Genomic DNA, 19,679 nt, shown 5'->3' with positions numbered 1-19,679 from the left:
TTTAGATTAGATTGTAGAAACTAGCGAGTCTTTGAAAGCTGGAACAAGTTGCCCTCGCAGGTAGTTGAGGCTGACAGTTTGAACAAATTCAAAGGTCAACTAGATAGTTTCCTGTGAGAGGAGGGAAGTAAATAATTTGTATTTTCTTATCTACTTAAGTTTTTTTTTATTTTTTCCAATGCAGCAAAAGCCTGTGGCTTCATTGCGCTATATAATGAATGCTATTACTATTACTATTAATATATACTATAACTATTACTATTACTATACATTTCCGCGTATCGAAGTAGTTTCCAATCTTTGCACTGATCAACGAACACATTTCAACTAAATTAGAACTCATCATTCGCTCCACGTGACTAGATTACTCAAAAGGCTAATCAGGACCAGACCAAAGTATTTACGCACCCCGGGCAGAAAGATTTTTCGTTGCCCCTTTACTAAGGATAATATGTATTTTTTTGTTCTTCTGTTGTTGGCGCCCCTTAAGAATGGTGCCCCAGGCATGGGCCTTGCTAGCTGGTACCTTAATTCGACACCGAGGATAATACGACAACTTCTTCCGACATCCCTGCAAAACATTAACGAGGAATTTAAGGAGTCAGCAGGAGTTGAGTCCTTTATGGCATACTACGCTCGCCCCTCATCATCAGGTTTCACTGCACCGACGCATAAGAGAAGAATCACCACCCTCAATCGGCTGCCTCGCCTTGTGTGGTGCCATAATTGGTCTATAGAGCAATAGAAATCCGTTCTTTGGAGCCGTCCTCTAGCTACACCCTCTACACATCAGATGGTGAAAATAATTAATGAAGGCAATCAAAGTCAGAGACCTTCAATATATTATGTATTTTCGAGGTATTTTCTAAAATTTCCAAATGCCGTTTTCTGATCTTCCTCACATTTCTTTTATTTATTTTTTAAACCACGTTTAAACTAAATTTGAAACTTTTGCAAATCTGCGAAGATTTCAACGAATTCTTCACAGCATTACTTCGTTAAAAATCTGCGTTTATTCTTTATATAGTTTATTTAAGATGACAATTCGATATTCACTCGAGCAATACTCACTCGGCTGTCGAAGGATTCTCAAAAATCTGGCTGATGAACTTCTGAGCTCCGAACTTGTCAATGTTGATGAAGTTAGCCAAAGGGTCTGCGGTCATATCGGGAAGCTGAAAGAAAGAAAAGTTTTGTGTGTAAACATGGTGTATAAACCATTAAATATTCTATTGGTCTTTCAGATTATTAAGCGATTTGAATATATGCATAAAGCGCCTATTTGTGTTCACCCTGTCCCTCCTTCTGCCTGTTTATCGTTCTGTCTATCCCACATGTAATAACTTGACTCTCGGTAAATTTTCATCAAATTTTATACTACTGGCTTCGATCCGACTCGATGCATCCGACCTTAGTTTCAAACCTTCAATCCGTTTGACTCATCTCCTGATTTAAATTTTTTGAACCATTTTTGGGATGCGAGTTCACTCACAGTATCTTGCCCGACAGTTAATCGCCATCTACAATGAATTCACATAACTTTTTCTCAAAACGTTTCGTTCAGTTTTTTTCAAGGTTTTTCTTGAAAAAACTGCACGAAGATTTTTTTTTGACGCAAATATAGAGAAAACTTAAGTGGAGAAGTAATGGAAATTTACGCACCGATTCATAGTAGCGATCCAGTTTCGTGGTGTTTAGGGTCCACTTTGCCAACCCGATGTGCACAACCATGTTGTTCACCTGAAAAGAAAATGAGAGTGAGCGAAAGTTAGGGTGGGAGAAATAAGAATAATAAACATAACTGCGATTTTGAACGATTTCAGCTTACGTTTACAATCTGTATCTCAATACAAAACCAATACCACTTTAAATTTCTGTTGGGAGAAGGTAGTGGAAATATTCAAAAATAAAAAAGTTCTTGTTTTACTCCCACGAAGGACGACACTGGTAAAGGCTGTTTTGGTACGAATGTTGAGGACATTTCTTGATCTCTAGTTGGTCCGGTCACTCACTGAACTGGACTGTTGACGTCAGTGAAAGATCTTTCCCATCCGAAGTTTGTATCCTCATAATCAACCACCAACTCGCATCCTCCTCCACCTCACCACGCAGAATCTACGAGATCGTCCCTACAACCTGTTCCCTCAGCTAACTGACGGTGCCGATCAACTATAAGTAGCCAAACTTCCTCGAAATTTCGTGTTGATCGACATCGCAAAAACATAGGTCACCCTAGAAAATTGTGAAGCTGATAATAATGCAAGAGAAAAGGTTTTTCAAGAAATATTCATTAGGTGAAAAATCCAGTTCAATCTTTGACCACAGATTTTTTTATCTATTTCGCGAAAATAGAAAGATAAAACCTTCAACACAGATTGAAAATCACAATTAGCCCCAGAAACTGCTCCACTCCACGGCCAACCTTCTTTACAGGCCAAATGTTCCCCATTAATTCTTTCATGGTATTCGTCATCTTGCGATAGAAGACGTATATCTCAAGAATAGGAGGAGGAGATAATTGTGAAAAATAAAAGGTTTCCTAACACAGTTCTGAAAAGGAAGTGTTTATTTAATTATTGCTATTTTCGTTGAAGCCATTCGCAATCAAAATTTGATTGCGAATGGCTCGTAATCAAAATTTACTTACTTTTTCTCGAATTTTGGACTTTATGTCTTTTTCGATCCAGTCCGAAGTATCAACTCTTTGAAGGAATGTCTCTTGGATTTTCTTTATCATATTTTTGATCTATAAAAAGGAAAACAGAAAATTAACACTTTATTCTCTGATCTTTGCTAAAACTCTCTGCTTGCTTAGTGAATCGGTCATCGAGGGTTCTGCGTCACGTCCCATTAAAAACAACATACAGGATCCTTGGCAGAGTTATTTCTAAAATTCGTGAGAAGTAAATTGTCTGTGCCTCTATCTGCAACTGATTCTCATTCTAAAAATTTAACAACATTATGTGCAGAATCTAACATGCAACTGACATGTAAGAAGCGAAACTAATACATTGATTTTTCTCTGATTAACGGAGATTAAGTGTTATAAATGTTCGAAAGGATTACATTATAAATTCCTACATTAAAAAAATAAATAAATTTAAAAAAAACTGTCATTAGGGCACACCAACTTACCTGCTCATGTGTAATATACGTCCATAAATTGCATGCATGCTTTGATTTGCTTGTACTGTACGAAAACCCCAACTTTCTGAAGGGGAAAAAATTTGCATTCCACCCCTGATACCGACTAACTCAGCCACAGAATGAAAAAGAAGCCCATAAAATTTCTTCGCTTCATTGACGGAATTCGAACCATTTTCCACGCGATGTGTGGGATGTTGGACGGACTCCAAAACCAGTTCTGTATAAATCCAGCTTAATAACATGGCGTATCCATTGGAAGAACCTATTCGCAGATGGGTTCTTCCAACTGCAACTATAAAATGATGTGCTGGATTTGAACAAATTTCTAGATCCAAGTCTTCGCGGGTTAGACAAAGGTTCAAATCACCATCATCCCCACACCAGGATCCCTTTAATGGCGCGAGATACTTTTATGGGCTTTTTCACAACGTGGCTCAGTTAGTCGGTAAAAAGATCAGGAACAGCAAGTTTTCCTCCAGAAATCCCGGATTGTTTCATCCAGAAAAAACAGGAAATATTTACGGATCTACGATCTAGAGTTTGTTGCGGACATTAGAACTAATGAAGAATTCTTTAAGCAATGGACAGAAATGGAGACAGCTTTAAATATTTAACACGAGAGTTTCTAGGCATTATTGTTGCCAAAATTCATCGATCCGCAGATGGTAGAGTTACTGAAAGATGAACATTTTGAAAAAGTGTTAAACCCTTTGGAATGGAAACTTGGAAATCCTGCAAGAAAGCCTGTGAACATTTTTTGAGCAAGTGTCCACTGTATAGTGGAGTACAGAACTATAAATCCTTGAATGAAAATTTATTACAAGCCTACGAAATCTCGGTTGTAATTGTGTATCTAAGAATACTAATGATAGTAATTATGATACTGTATTTGTGTTTGAATAAGATCATTGTCACGGTTATTCTGATTACAGAAATGTAAACTTACCGATTTCTCGCTGATAGGGTTTTTCGTGAAGTACATGTATTCAACAGCTAAGGGTAAATTCTCTGACACCGCCTCGATGCAAGATTCGACATCGTCTTTCGTAATCTCATTGTCATCGTCTTCACCAAGTTCAGGAAAACAAAAATCATCTGAATCAGGCAGCAAGTAAAAATAGTTCTCTACAATCTTCCAGCCCATGTAGTTGGCAAGAGTCCTGCAAAGATAAATCAAAGAGATTAGTTTCAAAGCGAAAGAATCTTAAGTTATTGTAAAAATTTGACTTTTACTGTATAGTAAGTTTATTGCAATGAATCCCACTTTGCATATCATTTTGTGAGGATTGTATATTGTTTAGTATATTTTATTTGTTGCCCCTAAATCAGTTATCTCTGCTTCATACAGTGAGGTCTGATCTCTCATCAACAGAGGTTTTCAAAGAGAACCATCTCATTCGGCAGTGGACTCATTCTGATGTTGGATGAAAGCCGCAAAGAGTTCAATCAGACTACCAAACATATCCAAGAACATATTTCATTTACATCGCCAACTCAGTGATGTCATATGAACCTATTTCACCTTCTTGCTTTTACAGAAACCACAATTCGATTCTACTTCTTTTGTGAAAAGAACTCGAGTTGGTTTTTCGAACTCCAGTGCCATCGCATTTATAGCCGAGATGAGTCTTCACGGATCTCCAACCGACAGGTAGTTGGGACCTTTTGTTTACTCGTCCGCGAAAGATTTTGATAAAATGATGAGCCAGAAATGATCGCTGAAATTTTAGTGTAATTTCGCCTTGTTTCACATATTACATTTTGAATTCGTAGGATTCCTAAAGAATGTGTAGGAGTTCGGGAGTCTAAAACTTACCTATCAGAGAACGTGCCATTGTCAATTAAACCAACAAGAGTCTTCACGTATTTCTCTTCAGGCAGAACGATTTCAGTATCTTCTCTAATGTCTTCTCCCTTCTGGCTTGGGTTGCTATTCATGAAAACACGTTTAAAGAACTCCAGCCACTTCACCTTCCAAAAAAACAAGAGTGAAATAAATTAATTTTGCATCATCACGATTTGTTATTGATTCTAACCACATTTTTTTTTCCCATGGCCTGAGTGAGAAATAGATGGATTGGAATACTCAAATCAATAATATAGCAATGGCTTAATTTATCATGTATTGGAATATTAACATATCGAAAACAAAACAAAACAAAATACTGTGTATTTTTGTTCGGAAATTTTCCAAACACACGCAAATATTCACAGTTCTTGGGTTTGACATTCAGGTACCAAGATTAATTACGAGTGTTTTCGAACTTGTAATGGGCAATGATCATCTTAACATTTCCGAAAATTTTCAGGAACTTAATAACCTGAACACTTTGTGCTTAATTTAAAATAATCCACATTGCTGTTCTCAGATCCGTTTCAAGGAAATCTTCCATTTTAAAAACAGAAAATAAGAAATTAGCAAAAAATTTCCGAAAACGAAGTTAAAAATACTAATAAATGCAAGGATTCCTACCCCAGGGGTCTTCTTCTCCAACTCACCAACGGTCACCTTCTGGTAGAGAGCACTTGTGTTTGTCCTCTGGATTTCGGGCCGGATCATCTACAAGTGTGAAAAGTTCGATGAAACCACTGCTAAAATCTTATGCAAAACAGATTGTATTAAAGAAATACAGTTAACATATCAGCCAAGCACGAAAAAGTCGCGATCCAGCTTGTTACACTTAGGAAAGGGGCAATATTTATATTTCTCTTTTTGAAATCGGAACATCGTGGAGGATATTAGATGCAATTGTTGGACAGTCCTACAGTCGCTAACGTCACTTCTCTACATATGTAACAGATGTCATTCGGACTGTTCACACAATTTTTTTTTTTTTTTTTTTTTTGATTTGGTAGTTGTTGGTGCATCGGCTTCTGTGGCCATATTGCACCTCCCAAGGTTTTTGCAGTACTTTGATCCAAGCCCGAGGCGGGAATCGAACCCGCGACCTTTGGGTTGCCGGGCAGGTACTTTACCCACTCGGCTAGCCCGGTCGGCATTCACACAATTACGAGACACATTAATCTTACACGACACAAATACTGCGCGCAAAAAGTAGGAATCTCACAGAGAACAAATCACCCAGTACTCTGTTGCAGTAATCCTCGAATTCGAAGATTACTGCAACAGAGTTGAAGATGCATTTGAGGGGACAACTTGTCACGTGATGCAGGATGAGGCGACAGTTGCCGATCACGTGACGAGTGTAGTGGTACTGAAACTGCAGTGCTGCCATGTGCGCTTTGCCGAGAGCCGTAGTTGATAATGTAAAGTAACTCACTAATATGAAACCCCAACTGTAATTCGAAAACAAGGACCAGTCGATAAATTTTAATGTGAATTTCGTGCTCAGCAGCATGAAATTAGTCAAGATTGGGTATTTTGGTTTTCGTAACATTTTACGTGTTGACCAGTGTAGTGTATAGCGTTAATTGTAATGCGGCTCTGGTGGTTTCCCCATCTCTGCGCAAGCCATATGATGAATACAATCTTTGTAAAGGCCAGATTTACGTAGGTTAGTGAGTGTTGTGGGTTGTGTTGTTCATCCGGCCTCTTAACCTAGGGAATTGTGTTTTCACACAGAAGCCTCTAGTTAACCATCCAGCGCCACGATGAGGCGAACCGAGCAGCACGGAGTATGAAGCACTGACAGGGTGAACCCTGAGGTACCCAAAGCTACAGGCAAAAGCCCAGAAAAAAAAAAAAAAAAAGAAGTGAACATTTAGCAAGGACTAGTGGGGAGATAGGAAGTGGGTGGGATAAAAAAGGGAGGCGCTGGTCCTCCCAGGTCAGGATGCCTATCCTGTTCTGGCAGTGGGAGTTAATTGTTGGTAGTGGGGTGGCCTACCAGGCGAAGGGGAAGAGGGTGCCACAAGGGGAGGGGGAGGGGGAGGGAAGGAGAGAACAACCACCCTAGCTGGTAGGAGTAAGAGCTCATAGGGAAAGCGATCCCCATGTTGGAATGCCTGTAGGTGCTCTGTCGCACACTGGTCAGGGGTAAAACCCTACTGACCAATGTCAGCATCCAACACCACGCTGGCTATGTATCCATGGCGTGGGGTCTACATGGATGGGCATGGGGCATTAGGGCCACATGCCTATCAGTCTATCCAGTAGGGAGTTGGGAGAGACACATAATTAGTACCGTCATACTCTCACTCTTTCATTCTATTTTTATGATTTTTTATATAAGTAGATAGATTTGCATAATATGCAATTCTGAAAGAAAGAAAAAAAAAAGAGAAAAAGAAAAGAGAAACACTGAAATCTTACGGCTTGTAAAATATCTTCCATTTCCTCCATCTCCGTGAGATCCTCCAGCATCTTTTCCCCGTTGGTATTTCCCAATTCGTGGGCGAGACTCATCAGCGCTATTTTGGTGGAACGTTTTGAAATACTCGTCTCGATTTCGTCCAGTTGGTCCACCTGAAGAGAAATAAAAGTTTGCTTTTGATAATCTGCCTAATTACAATCCGCGCACATAATTCTCAAATGTTCTCCCTTTTCCTATTTACTAACCAAATAATTTACAAGAACAAAAATGACTTTCATATCCTGCTAGGTTTTTTTTTTCTTTTTTTGCAAGGCGCCATTACTTTCAAAATATCATATATGCTCTTATGAGTTCTACATTAATGTATATGCCAGACTTACTTCATTGTCAGTGCTTGTTGTTTTAGTAGTAGGGTGTTAGGATCATCAGCAACTAAGGTCTTAGTTGCTGATGCTCCTAACCTACATTATTTATTGTTTCTAAATTAAATGTGTTCTGAGGTCGATTTTCTGTTTGTTGGACGAAAAAGCCGAGTTTCTGATAGAAAAAAAAAACCACGCTACGTTGCCTGAGATTTTGGGATCCTCGCTTTTATTTCAAAAAGTCTGACGTGCACACTTGCCCATATTAAGTTCCTGCTTAGGTTTTTAAAATCGGCTTCCAGAGTCAGGCTGAACAGGGTGTCCACGTAAATGGTGCGAAAAATGTCCGCCGCGGCATCAATCCAGCGAAAGTTTTCTCCGGTCCATTTTGCACCCTCCAAGAAAGGCCATCCGCCAAGGGGCTTGAATAGTTCTCGAAGAGATTCAAAATCCGCCTTGTAACCTGCAAACAAAGAAATGAAGGAATGTTTTTCTCTCATCTAAATTCAAATTTGATTCGTTCTTTTGTAATGAGAATTCATTAGTCCATGCATTGCAAAATATGGTGTAATACAGAATGTTTCATAATTTGCGGGCCATACTTTCAGGATCGGTTCATGACCTGAAAACAGTGAAAACAAGTTCATATAAATGTGTCTGATTGTCAGCAGTTATGTTTGGGTTTTCAAAAATTGCTATGGAGGTTTCTGAAGCGATTTCGCTAGATGGGACACCATATGATGGGCATCCCGTTTTCCAATACTTCTTTAGAGAATGTAGGGAAATCGATTTACTTACTTGTGTTGATGCAGCTATTATAGGCATCCACAGCGAGTTTTGCTGCTCGGGGCACTTGAGACCACGAATACGTCGACTCCAGAATCTCTGCAACACAAAAAGATCGAATGAGCGAATGAGACAGAAATACACAGAAATACCTACAAGTCATTACACTCTCTATGCAAATATGATAAAATATCTGTCTACTAAGTTCCTGTACTTACTCATCCACTGTCTCTTTATTCATCGTCTTGAAAATCGCGTGCTTAAAACCACCAGTAAATTATTAAACATTAAAGATTGAAGTACCTTATGCAATTTTTAAAAGTGCTTTTCGAAGTGCAAAAACTTAAAACAGAGGGTTAACGTCGACTCAGTTTGCATATGAACCACTCCATGTGCTTCCTGAGTCGACACCCTCTTTTCAAGGTTGAATTTGGGTTATGCAAAAAGAAATCTGTTTTAGACCATTTAAATTACTGGAAAACATTATCCCTTAATGAACTTAGTGAACAAGTTGTGATAATTTTCCTTGCCATGAGACATTCGATAGTAACAAAACATAGGCACAGAAGATATTGGTATTGTTGTTATGAGAATTTTTAGGTGTAGCTTTTAAGTGCATTCTCTCCTGAAATTTCAATCCGATTTCAAGACTATGCTCTCCTTCACAGTTGTAGATATGATTCTAAAGGGGGTGGAGTTGCTATTTACGTTCACATTAATCTGCCATGCTCTGCCTTTCCTATCACAAATCTGCCTGATCAAGTTTGTGAAATCACTTTTATCCGCATTGCCTCTCTGGTGATTGGGTGTCTTTACCGATCTCCCTCAGCTTCAGTCAACAGTTTATTCGTAACTCTTGACAATATTCTATCTCACTTCACAAGCAAATCCCTTAGTCTTCTGCTGATGGGAGACTTCAATATTAACATACTTCAAAGCTCTTCCTCTCAAGTGCAAGACCTCCTAGATGTCATTTCTTCCAATGGTTTTTTTCTTCTGACTGACGGAATTATCCTGACTAGAATGGGAGAGTCCCACAATTCCCTTCTCTATTTCGCAATTGGGGAATGCTCACTATCCTATGCAGTACTGGATGCAACCATTTCTGTTCATCATCCCATCTTAATGGTAATTGAAAATGAAGAAATTGTGGAAGAGATCAATGTGCACACTTACAGATCTGTCACTCCAGGATCTTTCAATCAGCTCTGTTATGACCTCCAGCAATCTTCGTGAGATGGGGTGATTGCTACAGATGATCCTGAAATTGCGACGAACTTCTTCTTTGAGCATATCCTAAATAGTTACGAAAAATGCGCGTCATACATCAGGATCCCAGGGAATGAAAAGACCACTAGGCCAAGACGGAAATTATGCCCATTTATCTCAAACAAAATTTGTAACATGCTAAAGAAAAGGGACAAACTCGCAAGAATTGCTAGAGAAACAGGAAAGGAGGCGGATAAAAACAAATACACAACGTACAGAAACAAAGTCACCGACAGTATTAGGTCGGAGAAAAGGAAATATTATAGTTCCCAACTTAAAGGCGTCATTACAAGCAAGGAAAAGTGGGCAGTCTTGGACAAGCTACTACCTGGAAGGAAAACGAAATCACAGAGCTACGTTGGAGATGTAGTTGAGAACGAGGTACTCATTTCGGATGACCAGGAAAAAGCGGCAGCCTTCTGTAATCACTTTATTTCAAGTGTGTATAACCTTTTTAAAGACGAAGTTGACTCCAGAGATAATGCAACGAGAGAATCTGTCAAGCACTCAATGAGGAGCTCTTTTTTTCTCGCTCCACTCTCAGATCAAGAGATTTTAGAAGCAGGACATAAATTAAAAGTAAAGGGAGCCCCTAGCTTTGATGAAATATCTCCTGCTCTGCTGAAAAAGATGACCACATTATTAACTCAATTCTAACACCACTGAAGTATATTTATCTTTCCTTTCAATCTGGTAAATTCCCGTCTCAATTCAAAAAAGCAGTCATTGTTCCTGTTCCTAAGGGGAAAGATTGTAACTCTATCAACAATTTTCGTCCAATAGCTCTACTCTCAGTTTTTGCAAAATTATTCGAAAAAATTCTTCACGGCAGACTCATGGGCTTCCTGGAAGTCAATCATCTTATCCATCAACTACTGTACGCTTATCGTTAAAAAGATCCACTGACCTGCAATTGTTGACTTCTGCTCCAGGATCACGGACTGTCTTGAAAAGGGTCACTATGCTATAGCACTGTTTCTAGACCTATCAAAAGCTTTTGACTGCATAAATCATAAAATCCTACTCCACAAGCTCAACAATCTTGGCTTGAGAGGAAAAATTAACCTTCTCCTTGAAGACTACCTTACTGATAGGCCATTTGTCTTTAAAACAAACCAGTTTTTTTCAGACATTTCTTATTTCTCCAGGGGAGTACCTCAAGGCTCACTTCTCGGACCTATCCTATTTGTTAATGAATTTCTTTCTCATCTTCCATCTTCCCACCTAATAGCGTACGCCGATGACATTTCCATTCTAATCACTGATAAAGACCCTAACCAGCTTCAATGCAAGATCTCTGAAATGCATAGTTGGCTACAAAAGAATCAGCTTATACTAAACATAGAAAAATCCAAATATATGGTGTTTAGGATGAAAAATAAGCCATTAAATATTGATTTCGAAATAACATACAAAGGAAAACAACTCGAAAGGATGAATGATACCAAGTTTCTAGGAATCTGGCTAGATGACAAGCTGAGTTGGGATAAACAAATGATCCCCTTACGAAAGAAGACTTCGTCACTAGCAGGAATACTCGCCCGAGCCTCTGCCTGGGTACCTCCTTCCCTTCTCAGACTGGTATTCCTTTCCTTAATACAGCCTCACTTCACATATGGAATTATCTCATGGGGTACGACCAGTCAATATAACCTTACGAGAATCAATTCAATTGTCAATCGATGTGTTCGTTCAATTTTGGGCCTTCCCTGGAATGCATCGGTGACTTCGAGATATAAGGAAGCGAGACTGTTAAGCATCTACCAACTGATACAAAAAGCTGAGGCGGTCTTTGTCTACAATGCTTTGAAAACACCAAACTTTCCTCCTCTCTTCAGATCCTTTTTTATAACAATAGAAGAAGAAGGAATAAGATATAATTTAAGAAATGAAGCGAACCTGAAGGTTCCGCTTTTCAGAAAAGCCATAGGCCAGAAAAATATAAAATACAGAGGCGCAAAAACCTGGAATAATCTTCCTGAAAACATCAAAAATGCCATTTGACTAAACAAGTTCAAGAAGCTCCTGACTGAACACATCACCAGGGATGTCTGATCTAAATCACCTTCCACTCAACTCCTGAACTTTCCACAATGCATACCAGTTTGGAAATTGTGTAAACAAGTTGAAGGAATAGCTGTCATAAATTGTAACATTCTATGCAATTATTTCATAATTTTTCTTTCATACTTGCTATTGTAAAAGTACTCACAATGTAATTATGTTGTTAACCACGCGACATGTGTGGTTGGTTTACGTAGTCTCGGTAATGGAATGTAGAAACATGTCCGATTCATGATGTATCTGTTTTTATTGTTATCTTTTTCAAAGGGAACACCCCCTAAAAAGCCTCTGGCTTATGTGTTCTCCCTCCCTTCTTGCTGTTATCTCCCAACAATTGTAACACAAAATAGGGATAAATAAATTATCAATCAATTATCAAATTAGCAACTTAGGCCATATTGCGGCGTATATAATAAGTCTGTAAATTGCGTGTGTTCTAGGGTTCATTTTCTGTTTGCTGAACGAAACATCCAAGTTTCCGGGAGAAAAATCCAAGCTAACCTCGCCTGGGACCGACTAACTCGGCCACGTAGTGAAAAAGCCTCAAACAAATTCCTCGCATCATTGATTGGATTCGAACTCAGATCTTTTCCAACCGGTGTAGGTAGGACAGTAATTATGTCAAATAGCACAGTGGTTATAATCCCGTCCTCCCCATACCGGGTGGAGAAGACCCGGATTCAGCAGTTGAAAATCATTCATATGTTGGTAATGATTGAATGAATCACGCTACATTTTCTAGAGTGGATTCATTCGAGCATCATGTGCGTAACAAAACAAATGCTATACAGGTAAAATACACTTCATCGTGTGTACGCACTATGTCAATGTACAGAAAAGTAATAATGAATAAAACTGTATAAAGCACAAATGGCGGAGAAGGAAAAATGTTTTTACCTTTGAGTTCGGCATCTACCCTGCTCTGGATCAAGGTTACGGGACTCGTGTATCCATTTGGCTCAAGAAGTTTGTGCTGCTCGTCCCACGAACCACACGTGAAGTTGTAGAAATCCTCACAGGGGTCGATGTTCATATCCATAGACTCCAGTAAGGCCGCCGCTGGAAGAGAGCATGCGCGTATTAATACATCACAACAACCTTAGTTACTAGAAAAAAAATTCATCATAGAAATCTAAACGTTGCACTGTAGGGATAGATTTGTGGGGTGGTTTTAGTTTTGGTACAGAAACCTTACTAGGAAGCACATGGAATATTACAACAGCTTTCTAATATCAAAAATATTAAAAATGGATTTGGTGATAAATATTACTGTTGATTTTGGAAAATATAAACTTATCGTTCTCTGTGGTCGTTATAAGAATCGGCTGTCTCACCTGACATGGTGACCCCACTCCCTTTTATAAGAATGGACCAGCGAGTGAATGCAATCTGACCAAATTAAGTAGTCTTTGGTCACATTACATTTCCTTCTCAACAGAAAACAAAACTGAATGGTCATCGAGATTTCTCTGAGTGCATCCAGATTCCGCTGGCTGCACTATTCATCCAGGTTGATTGGTTCATCTTTGGCTACTGAAGAGAGCGATGTTGGTCATAATATTTGCTAAACATGGCAGTTAACTTCTTACTACATTACCAAGGGTGGATTCCTTCGAATTTTCTATATCCGAAGGATTTTCTGTTGTCTTATACGCTTAACTGACTAGAGGGACCCCATTACTTACAAAAAGAAAACTGAAGATTAAATGAGCCACCTACCTGATCTGATGCATCCATTGGAAAAACAGACCTCTCCAACTACCTTCCCTGTAACAAAAAAAATATCAAAAATAAGATGGTAACCTTCAATGAAAAACTGATTTCAATAAAAGGTGCCGATGTTTCCACTGACACATCGGCAATCGCCAACTACCTGGTAAAGGTCACTTATGCATAATGTTCGAGTATAAACCTTCACTAAGTTCAAGAAGTAACTCAAAAGTGTTTAAATTATTTTAATTATGACAAATCAAATAAAGTCTCTATCAAAAAATACGAATGAAAGTCTATAGTTACAGTACAAATGTTTACAAAAATCAACCATTTTGAATTCAGTGGGCTGTTAATCTAAGAAGCTACATTTGTTTGTAAAACCGCAGCGTTATTTTGGTATTTTTATTTATTTATTAAAAATTTTATCCGATTCTGTTAAATCAAGGGAAAGTCATTCTGGCTATCAGGAAAGATGAAACAAAGAAGCATTGATACAAACAAAAGAATAAAAAAAAAACATGTCTTGCAAGGAAATTTCACGGTGACATTGATAAAAGTGACCTCTGTACTAATGAAGTTGAGAAGCCAGTTTTTATCGGGTCACAAATTAACGAGAAAACATATATCCCCCCCCCCCAACACGACTAAAAGATGGATGTAAACTCCCAAACTTCGCCTCCTGTTTGCGTCATTTTTACCTAAAAATAGTTAGAGATTGAAAATATATCCCCTTGCAGGACCGAAGAGCGAGGCACGGTTACGACCTGAGGGAACAGATGTGACGTGGAAAGTGAAACAATTCGGGGAATACTACACGGGGAGAAATGAGAAACACAGAATTGAAGGTTTAATTGAGGGGCAGTTGGTAAAGGTCAATTGCGACTTGGATCTTTGTGCAGAAGTAGTTTGTAATCAAGCGGAATCTTTGACATTATAACTTTGGCATCTCTTGTTTGAACATAATCCACTTTAATCGCCTTTAAGATCACAAACATGGGTATTTCTTAAAATTGGCTGCCTATAAAAGTTTGGGCACTACTTTTATAATCTAATGAGATTATTTTTCTTCTACTTCAATATTCCTGCTACAAGATGTGCATATAGCACACTTCTTTGTAAATTTTAAAGACGTGATTATAAGTTATCCAGGTTGAAGTCGAATAACTATCCGGTTGCATAACTAGATATTGAATAAGGTTTCCATATTAGAAACCTTATTCAATAACTAGAACCATCTCCTGTCAGAATTACAGCCTACGTCATTCGCCGCCTGGTTTCCACAGGGTGTATGAGGGAGTTTGACTCCAGATTCGACCATTCTTCCATCAGGACATTTGTCGGTTGTTGTATTGTGATTGTTGGAGAAGCCCAACTGCCTTTCACAATACGTTACAGACATTTTCAACTGGATTCTGATCTGGAGAATTAGGCGGACAGGTTAGATTTTGAAAATCTTGGGAGTGTTCCACGAACCATTCAGATACAATTTTTTCAAGGGAAGTAAATTGAGTTGCGTCTAAAGAATGGAAAATTTAATCTCGCAGAGTAAAGTTGGTCCGATACTACAAGATAATATATTCATTGGATGTAACATGGCTTTCTAAAACGGTATGACAGGACCTAACCCAGTGCCGGATTAAGGTACGGGCTTGTAGGACTCCTGCTGGGGGCTCCGTTCTTTAATGGGCGCCAAAAACAGAAAAACAATGAGGCAAAAAAATATAAATCCTCAGCAAAGAGCGCCGAAAATTCATTCTTCCTAGGGCGCGGAAATACCTTGGTCCGGCACTGACCCAACACGTAGCAACAGCAGATATCCATACCACGATACCGCCTCCAGTCACTTGAGAGGTGGACAGGAATACTCTGGATGTATGTCTTAATGAGATTCGAGCCACACTTTCACCTTCCCCCATTAAATCAATAAACTGTATACCAGATTTTTTTCCACTGTTCTACAGTCCAGCCTTGGCATTGGCGGCACACCTTCAGTCGAATCTTTCGATTTTTACAGAAAGAAGCGGCTTTGGTATAGCACACCCGATGGAAGAGACCCAGAGGTCTTTTCCATCGGGTGTGGGGAGAACGGTGATTACATCGACTGTACTACCCACGGGCAGTTTTTTTCTGATACCAAGGTACCTATCATCATACCATGTAAGGTTATACATTTGCATGCCGTACATTTTATGATCTGTTGACGCCAAATTCAAAAAGGTTTCTAATTTTTTGACTTTTGAGTGTAATAAAATAACTTTCGAAAGTTACCTGTTATATTTTCTTTTTGTAGGTAAATTCGAGGGGTGATCATTGAATTCGCGGACTGATGCAAGGACTAATTGTCATCATCTGAATCTTCTGTGGATTTCTCCTTCGCGAAATACACTTGAATTTTCGCCACCGTCGTACCCACGCATTAAATGCTTCTTGCAAGCCATTTTTCGAAAGACTGCGAAGTGCTTCCCTTGAGACTCTGGGAGCATCGTTGTGTAGAAACGCTTGCTTTTCAGAGCTTTCTACAGATGTTGAAAACAGGAAAAAATCACACTAGGCTAAGTCTGATGAATAAGGGAGATGATGTGGCAGAACTTCTGCACCTATGGCAGTGATCACTGCCTGCACAATATCAGCCGTATCAGGCCTGGCATTCATTGTCTTGATAGAGAAGCCACTTCACACTGGAATATAGCCGCCCTACCAAGACACTCCTCGCCACAACTTCTTTCATCTCTTTAACTGTTTCCGGTGCATTTAAGATCTGTCTGACACAATAACTTATCACATATCACTGTTCAATCTGTATGTCTAACATGACACTTGTTTCAAAATGATCGTCAGTGATACGCGGCTAAAAAAATTCTGTTCACGTAATACTAGCTCGATTGGCATGCGCACAGAATCTGTTCAATAGCGATCAGGAAGAGCTCCTCTAGCAGCACTTATGGAAAGTGCTGCTAGAGGAATTCTAGCAGCACTTTCCATAAGAAAGAGAAAAATAAGGCAAGAGAGAAAAATAAGGCAAGGAATTCTCCTGGGTATAATGTAGTGGTGGAGGTTTCCCCACGTGTAAGGAGATACCTTTTAAAGTATTCAAGAGTGTTTTTAAATTGGAGCTCACACCGTGTTCGGGAGCTGTGGACTCCGACACAATGTTATAAATGTATGGCGTATGGCCATGTGGCCCGGTACTGTGATGCGGGCGAGTTCTGCAGTCACTGTGCCGGGAGTGGTCACACCTTTAAGTCCTGTACACAAAGGGAGGATGCTCCAAAATGTGTAAATTGCTGGAGGAGGAAGGTGCCCTCTGCACATGGTGCTAACAATCGAACTTGTCCTGAATATCAAAAGGCGGTTGACACTCTAAAGAGAAGGACCGAGCAGGATTAGTGGTATCATGGCGGGGTACCCCTTTCTCAGCAGTTGTAGGAAGACTTCTCCCGGTGGTGGCTGGGGGTCGTCGGTCACAGTGGCGTCTGTGTTGGGGTTCGCAGTGACTGGACCGGTGTGAGTTTTGTATGTTTAATTGAAATGATCAATTATTATTATGAATTTATGAATGATCAATTGTTATTATTATTTAGTCTGACGGATATCAGACTGTGTTTCACTAGATAAGGCAACCTACCTCCTCGTGGTGGGGGCGGAGACGCCGACTCCACCGCGAGGCTAAAGGTTGTGCTATTTTTTGATTTGTCATTAGTCAAGTTAGACTTTTGTAATTGTTGTTGTTTTGTTAATTGATTGATCAAGGTTGTTAACAAATAAAACAGTTATGATATATGTGGAAGATGAGCTACGGCTCAGGTGGCCATTTGGTTTAGCTTGATTAAATGAAATGAAGCACTTATGGAAAGTTCGCTCGGTAAACATAAAATCTTTGCACCAGCCCGCGAATTAAATGATCATCCCTCGTATTTATACTATATTGTTCAAAGCTATTTGCCAACGAGCAGACAAACCCCATCCTAAAAGTTGCGAGCTTATGGATGAGGCAATTTCTAACGTAAAAAGGGAATGATGTTCCATCTGACGTAAAATGGGAGATGTTCCACCCTTCAGATGGAACATTCCTCCCCACTCTTTTCTATTCCTAAATATCAAAACTTTTCGGAGAGGGATACATTTTAGGCTTTTGAAGGGAGTCCAACAACGTACGTCGAAGGCACTAAATCGATATTTGTAAAGGAGTTCCAATCGTGGCAGAAGAAAATGGTTTTGCATGCGATTACCCAAGGAAACCAGTTTGAGGCCAAATGCTAATTGAGCCTTGGAAACGTTAGAGAAAATCTCTCAGGATTTCTTTAAGTAAAACTGATCATCTTCGACTACTCGCTCTGATGTTTCATTACCTACATTCAGGAGCTCACTGCCAGAATTATCGACTGTTTCCAGCTGGATACCAGAATCTTCAGTTCAACTTGTATTGCGTTTATTACGTTAGGTGTGAGAGCCACACTGAACATTTTTTAAAATGTAACCTACAAAATAATCTTTTAGACAGATCTATAGTTTTAGAACAACTTACCTGTGTCTGAAATGATTGCTGCGACTACCAGCTGCACCACAATGACCATCTGACTCAGGGTCGCCATAGTAGTCACCTGAATTCCTTGTTTTACTCTGCAAATGAGAGAAATTACATGAAATAATTCCACAATAATTCCACACGAACACGAAATTACGAAAATAACGGATAAACAGTGAAAATAAATCTTCCTTTTCCACAGCACAGCGCGTGATGCTGACATCGTTAATTAGGCAACCTTATTATAACGGTAGAGGGACTCTTCTCAACCAAAATGTGTCTCAAAAAATGTACAAACGAAGCGAGAAAAGATTTCGATTTCATTCGCAGCAAACAAATGCGTTTAAAATTTCGCGGGATCTGTGAAAGATTCTGCATTAAGTTGATGGATTCAAGAACGTGTGAACTCAAGTGAATCGAAGTGGGAAGATGTTGGGGGGACATAAAAGATGCATCACTTACCTTGGGACAGCGGCTGGCGTACTGGAAGGGCTCCCGGAGTTGATATGGAAAATGTCACAAAAAACGCCTATTTATAGGGAAGCCTATTTATTTATTGCGAACTCGCTCCAAGGACAGCGAGGAAGGAAGCAGAGGTGTGCGTCATTCAGAAGTCACCAATGCGTGATATCTGACGGATCCCATTGAAAACAGGTTTGGATGTCCCTGTCTCACTCTGCAGTTCTCTCCGAGTTCCCACGTGGATATTAGCACTATGCGGGATGCGGGATATCTGCGAAAACATCGGCTACGAGAGTATTCAGTCGTTTTCTTATGTGAACAAGTTTTATTGCTTGAAGAGTGTGAAATACCCCCTGTTTTTGCTGCCCCTGTAAAAGAAAGATAAATAAAATACCGCCTATGTGTTTCTTTTTTCCCGACTGGGTAAAGGTGTCGTAGGTGTCGATTCAGCTGATTTTTAGCCCTCGTGGGTATCACGGTTGGTAGGATCACCGGCCTCCCCCACGTGGAAAAGACCCGAATTCGAATCCCTTCCATGACGGGAGGAATTCTTGTGAGCCTTTTTCACAACGCGGCTGAGTTAGTCGGTGTAACGCGAGGGTAACATGGTTTTTCCTCCAGGAAACTCGGCTTTTTCATCCAGCAAACAGAAAATCGACCATGCAATTTACAGACAATATACATGAACCAATATAGTTTTAGTCGCTGTTGCTCCTAAAACCTTACAACAACAACCAGCTGTTTTTTGAACCTTCCCACGCTGAAGACCTCGATCATCAAACTCATTCCACTAAAGGTAAACATCAACAGTCAAGTCGAAAACCCTTTCCAAGTTACCTACCACCTTTATGAATTGCCAACATATTTTCGCTTCTCCAGGCGACCATTTGTGACTCTAACGAAGCTCTCATCATCCATTAATATTAATTAGCTGTTAGTGGAAGCGTTAAAAGTCATTCATTGAACTGTTCGTTTAAGCATTCCTCCTCTTGATCACATATTACTTTTTTTTTTTGCAACCTTCCTCTGAACTCTGGCTTTGTTCTGTCAATAAATTTGCCATCTAGTTTCATCAGT

General features: G+C 39.5%; 1 protein-coding gene across 1 annotated transcript in view; it reads right to left on the bottom strand.

Annotated features, from left to right (window-relative positions):
• LOC150089085 (neprilysin-11-like) overlaps window positions 1-18,660 on the bottom strand; it is a 33,194-nt gene extending 14,534 nt beyond the window's left edge. Inside the window, exons 1-13 of the mRNA XM_090371044.1 lie at window positions 18,603-18,660; window positions 18,141-18,235; window positions 13,622-13,669; window positions 12,800-12,961; window positions 8,582-8,668; window positions 8,044-8,246; window positions 7,421-7,573; window positions 5,621-5,707; window positions 4,964-5,118; window positions 4,094-4,307; window positions 2,648-2,746; window positions 1,663-1,740; window positions 1,072-1,175 (exon numbers count right to left, since the gene is read on the bottom strand). Coding sequence (XP_090227170.1) covers window positions 1,072-1,175; window positions 1,663-1,740; window positions 2,648-2,746; window positions 4,094-4,307; window positions 4,964-5,118; window positions 5,621-5,707; window positions 7,421-7,573; window positions 8,044-8,246; window positions 8,582-8,668; window positions 12,800-12,961; window positions 13,622-13,669; window positions 18,141-18,207 — 1,457 coding nt within the window. The 5' untranslated portion in view covers window positions 18,208-18,235; window positions 18,603-18,660. The remainder of the gene's footprint in view (window positions 1-1,071; window positions 1,176-1,662; window positions 1,741-2,647; window positions 2,747-4,093; window positions 4,308-4,963; window positions 5,119-5,620; window positions 5,708-7,420; window positions 7,574-8,043; window positions 8,247-8,581; window positions 8,669-12,799; window positions 12,962-13,621; window positions 13,670-18,140; window positions 18,236-18,602) is intronic.
• Between the last annotated feature and the right edge of the window lie 1,019 nt (window positions 18,661-19,679).

The sequence above is a fragment of the Mastigoproctus giganteus genome, chromosome 3 (assembly GCF_048544385.1).
Source record: "Mastigoproctus giganteus isolate SK-2022 chromosome 3, ASM4854438v1, whole genome shotgun sequence".
Taxonomy (NCBI): Eukaryota; Metazoa; Arthropoda; class Arachnida; order Uropygi; family Thelyphonidae; genus Mastigoproctus; species Mastigoproctus giganteus.
This window is presented reverse-complemented; position numbering and strand designations above follow the sequence as displayed.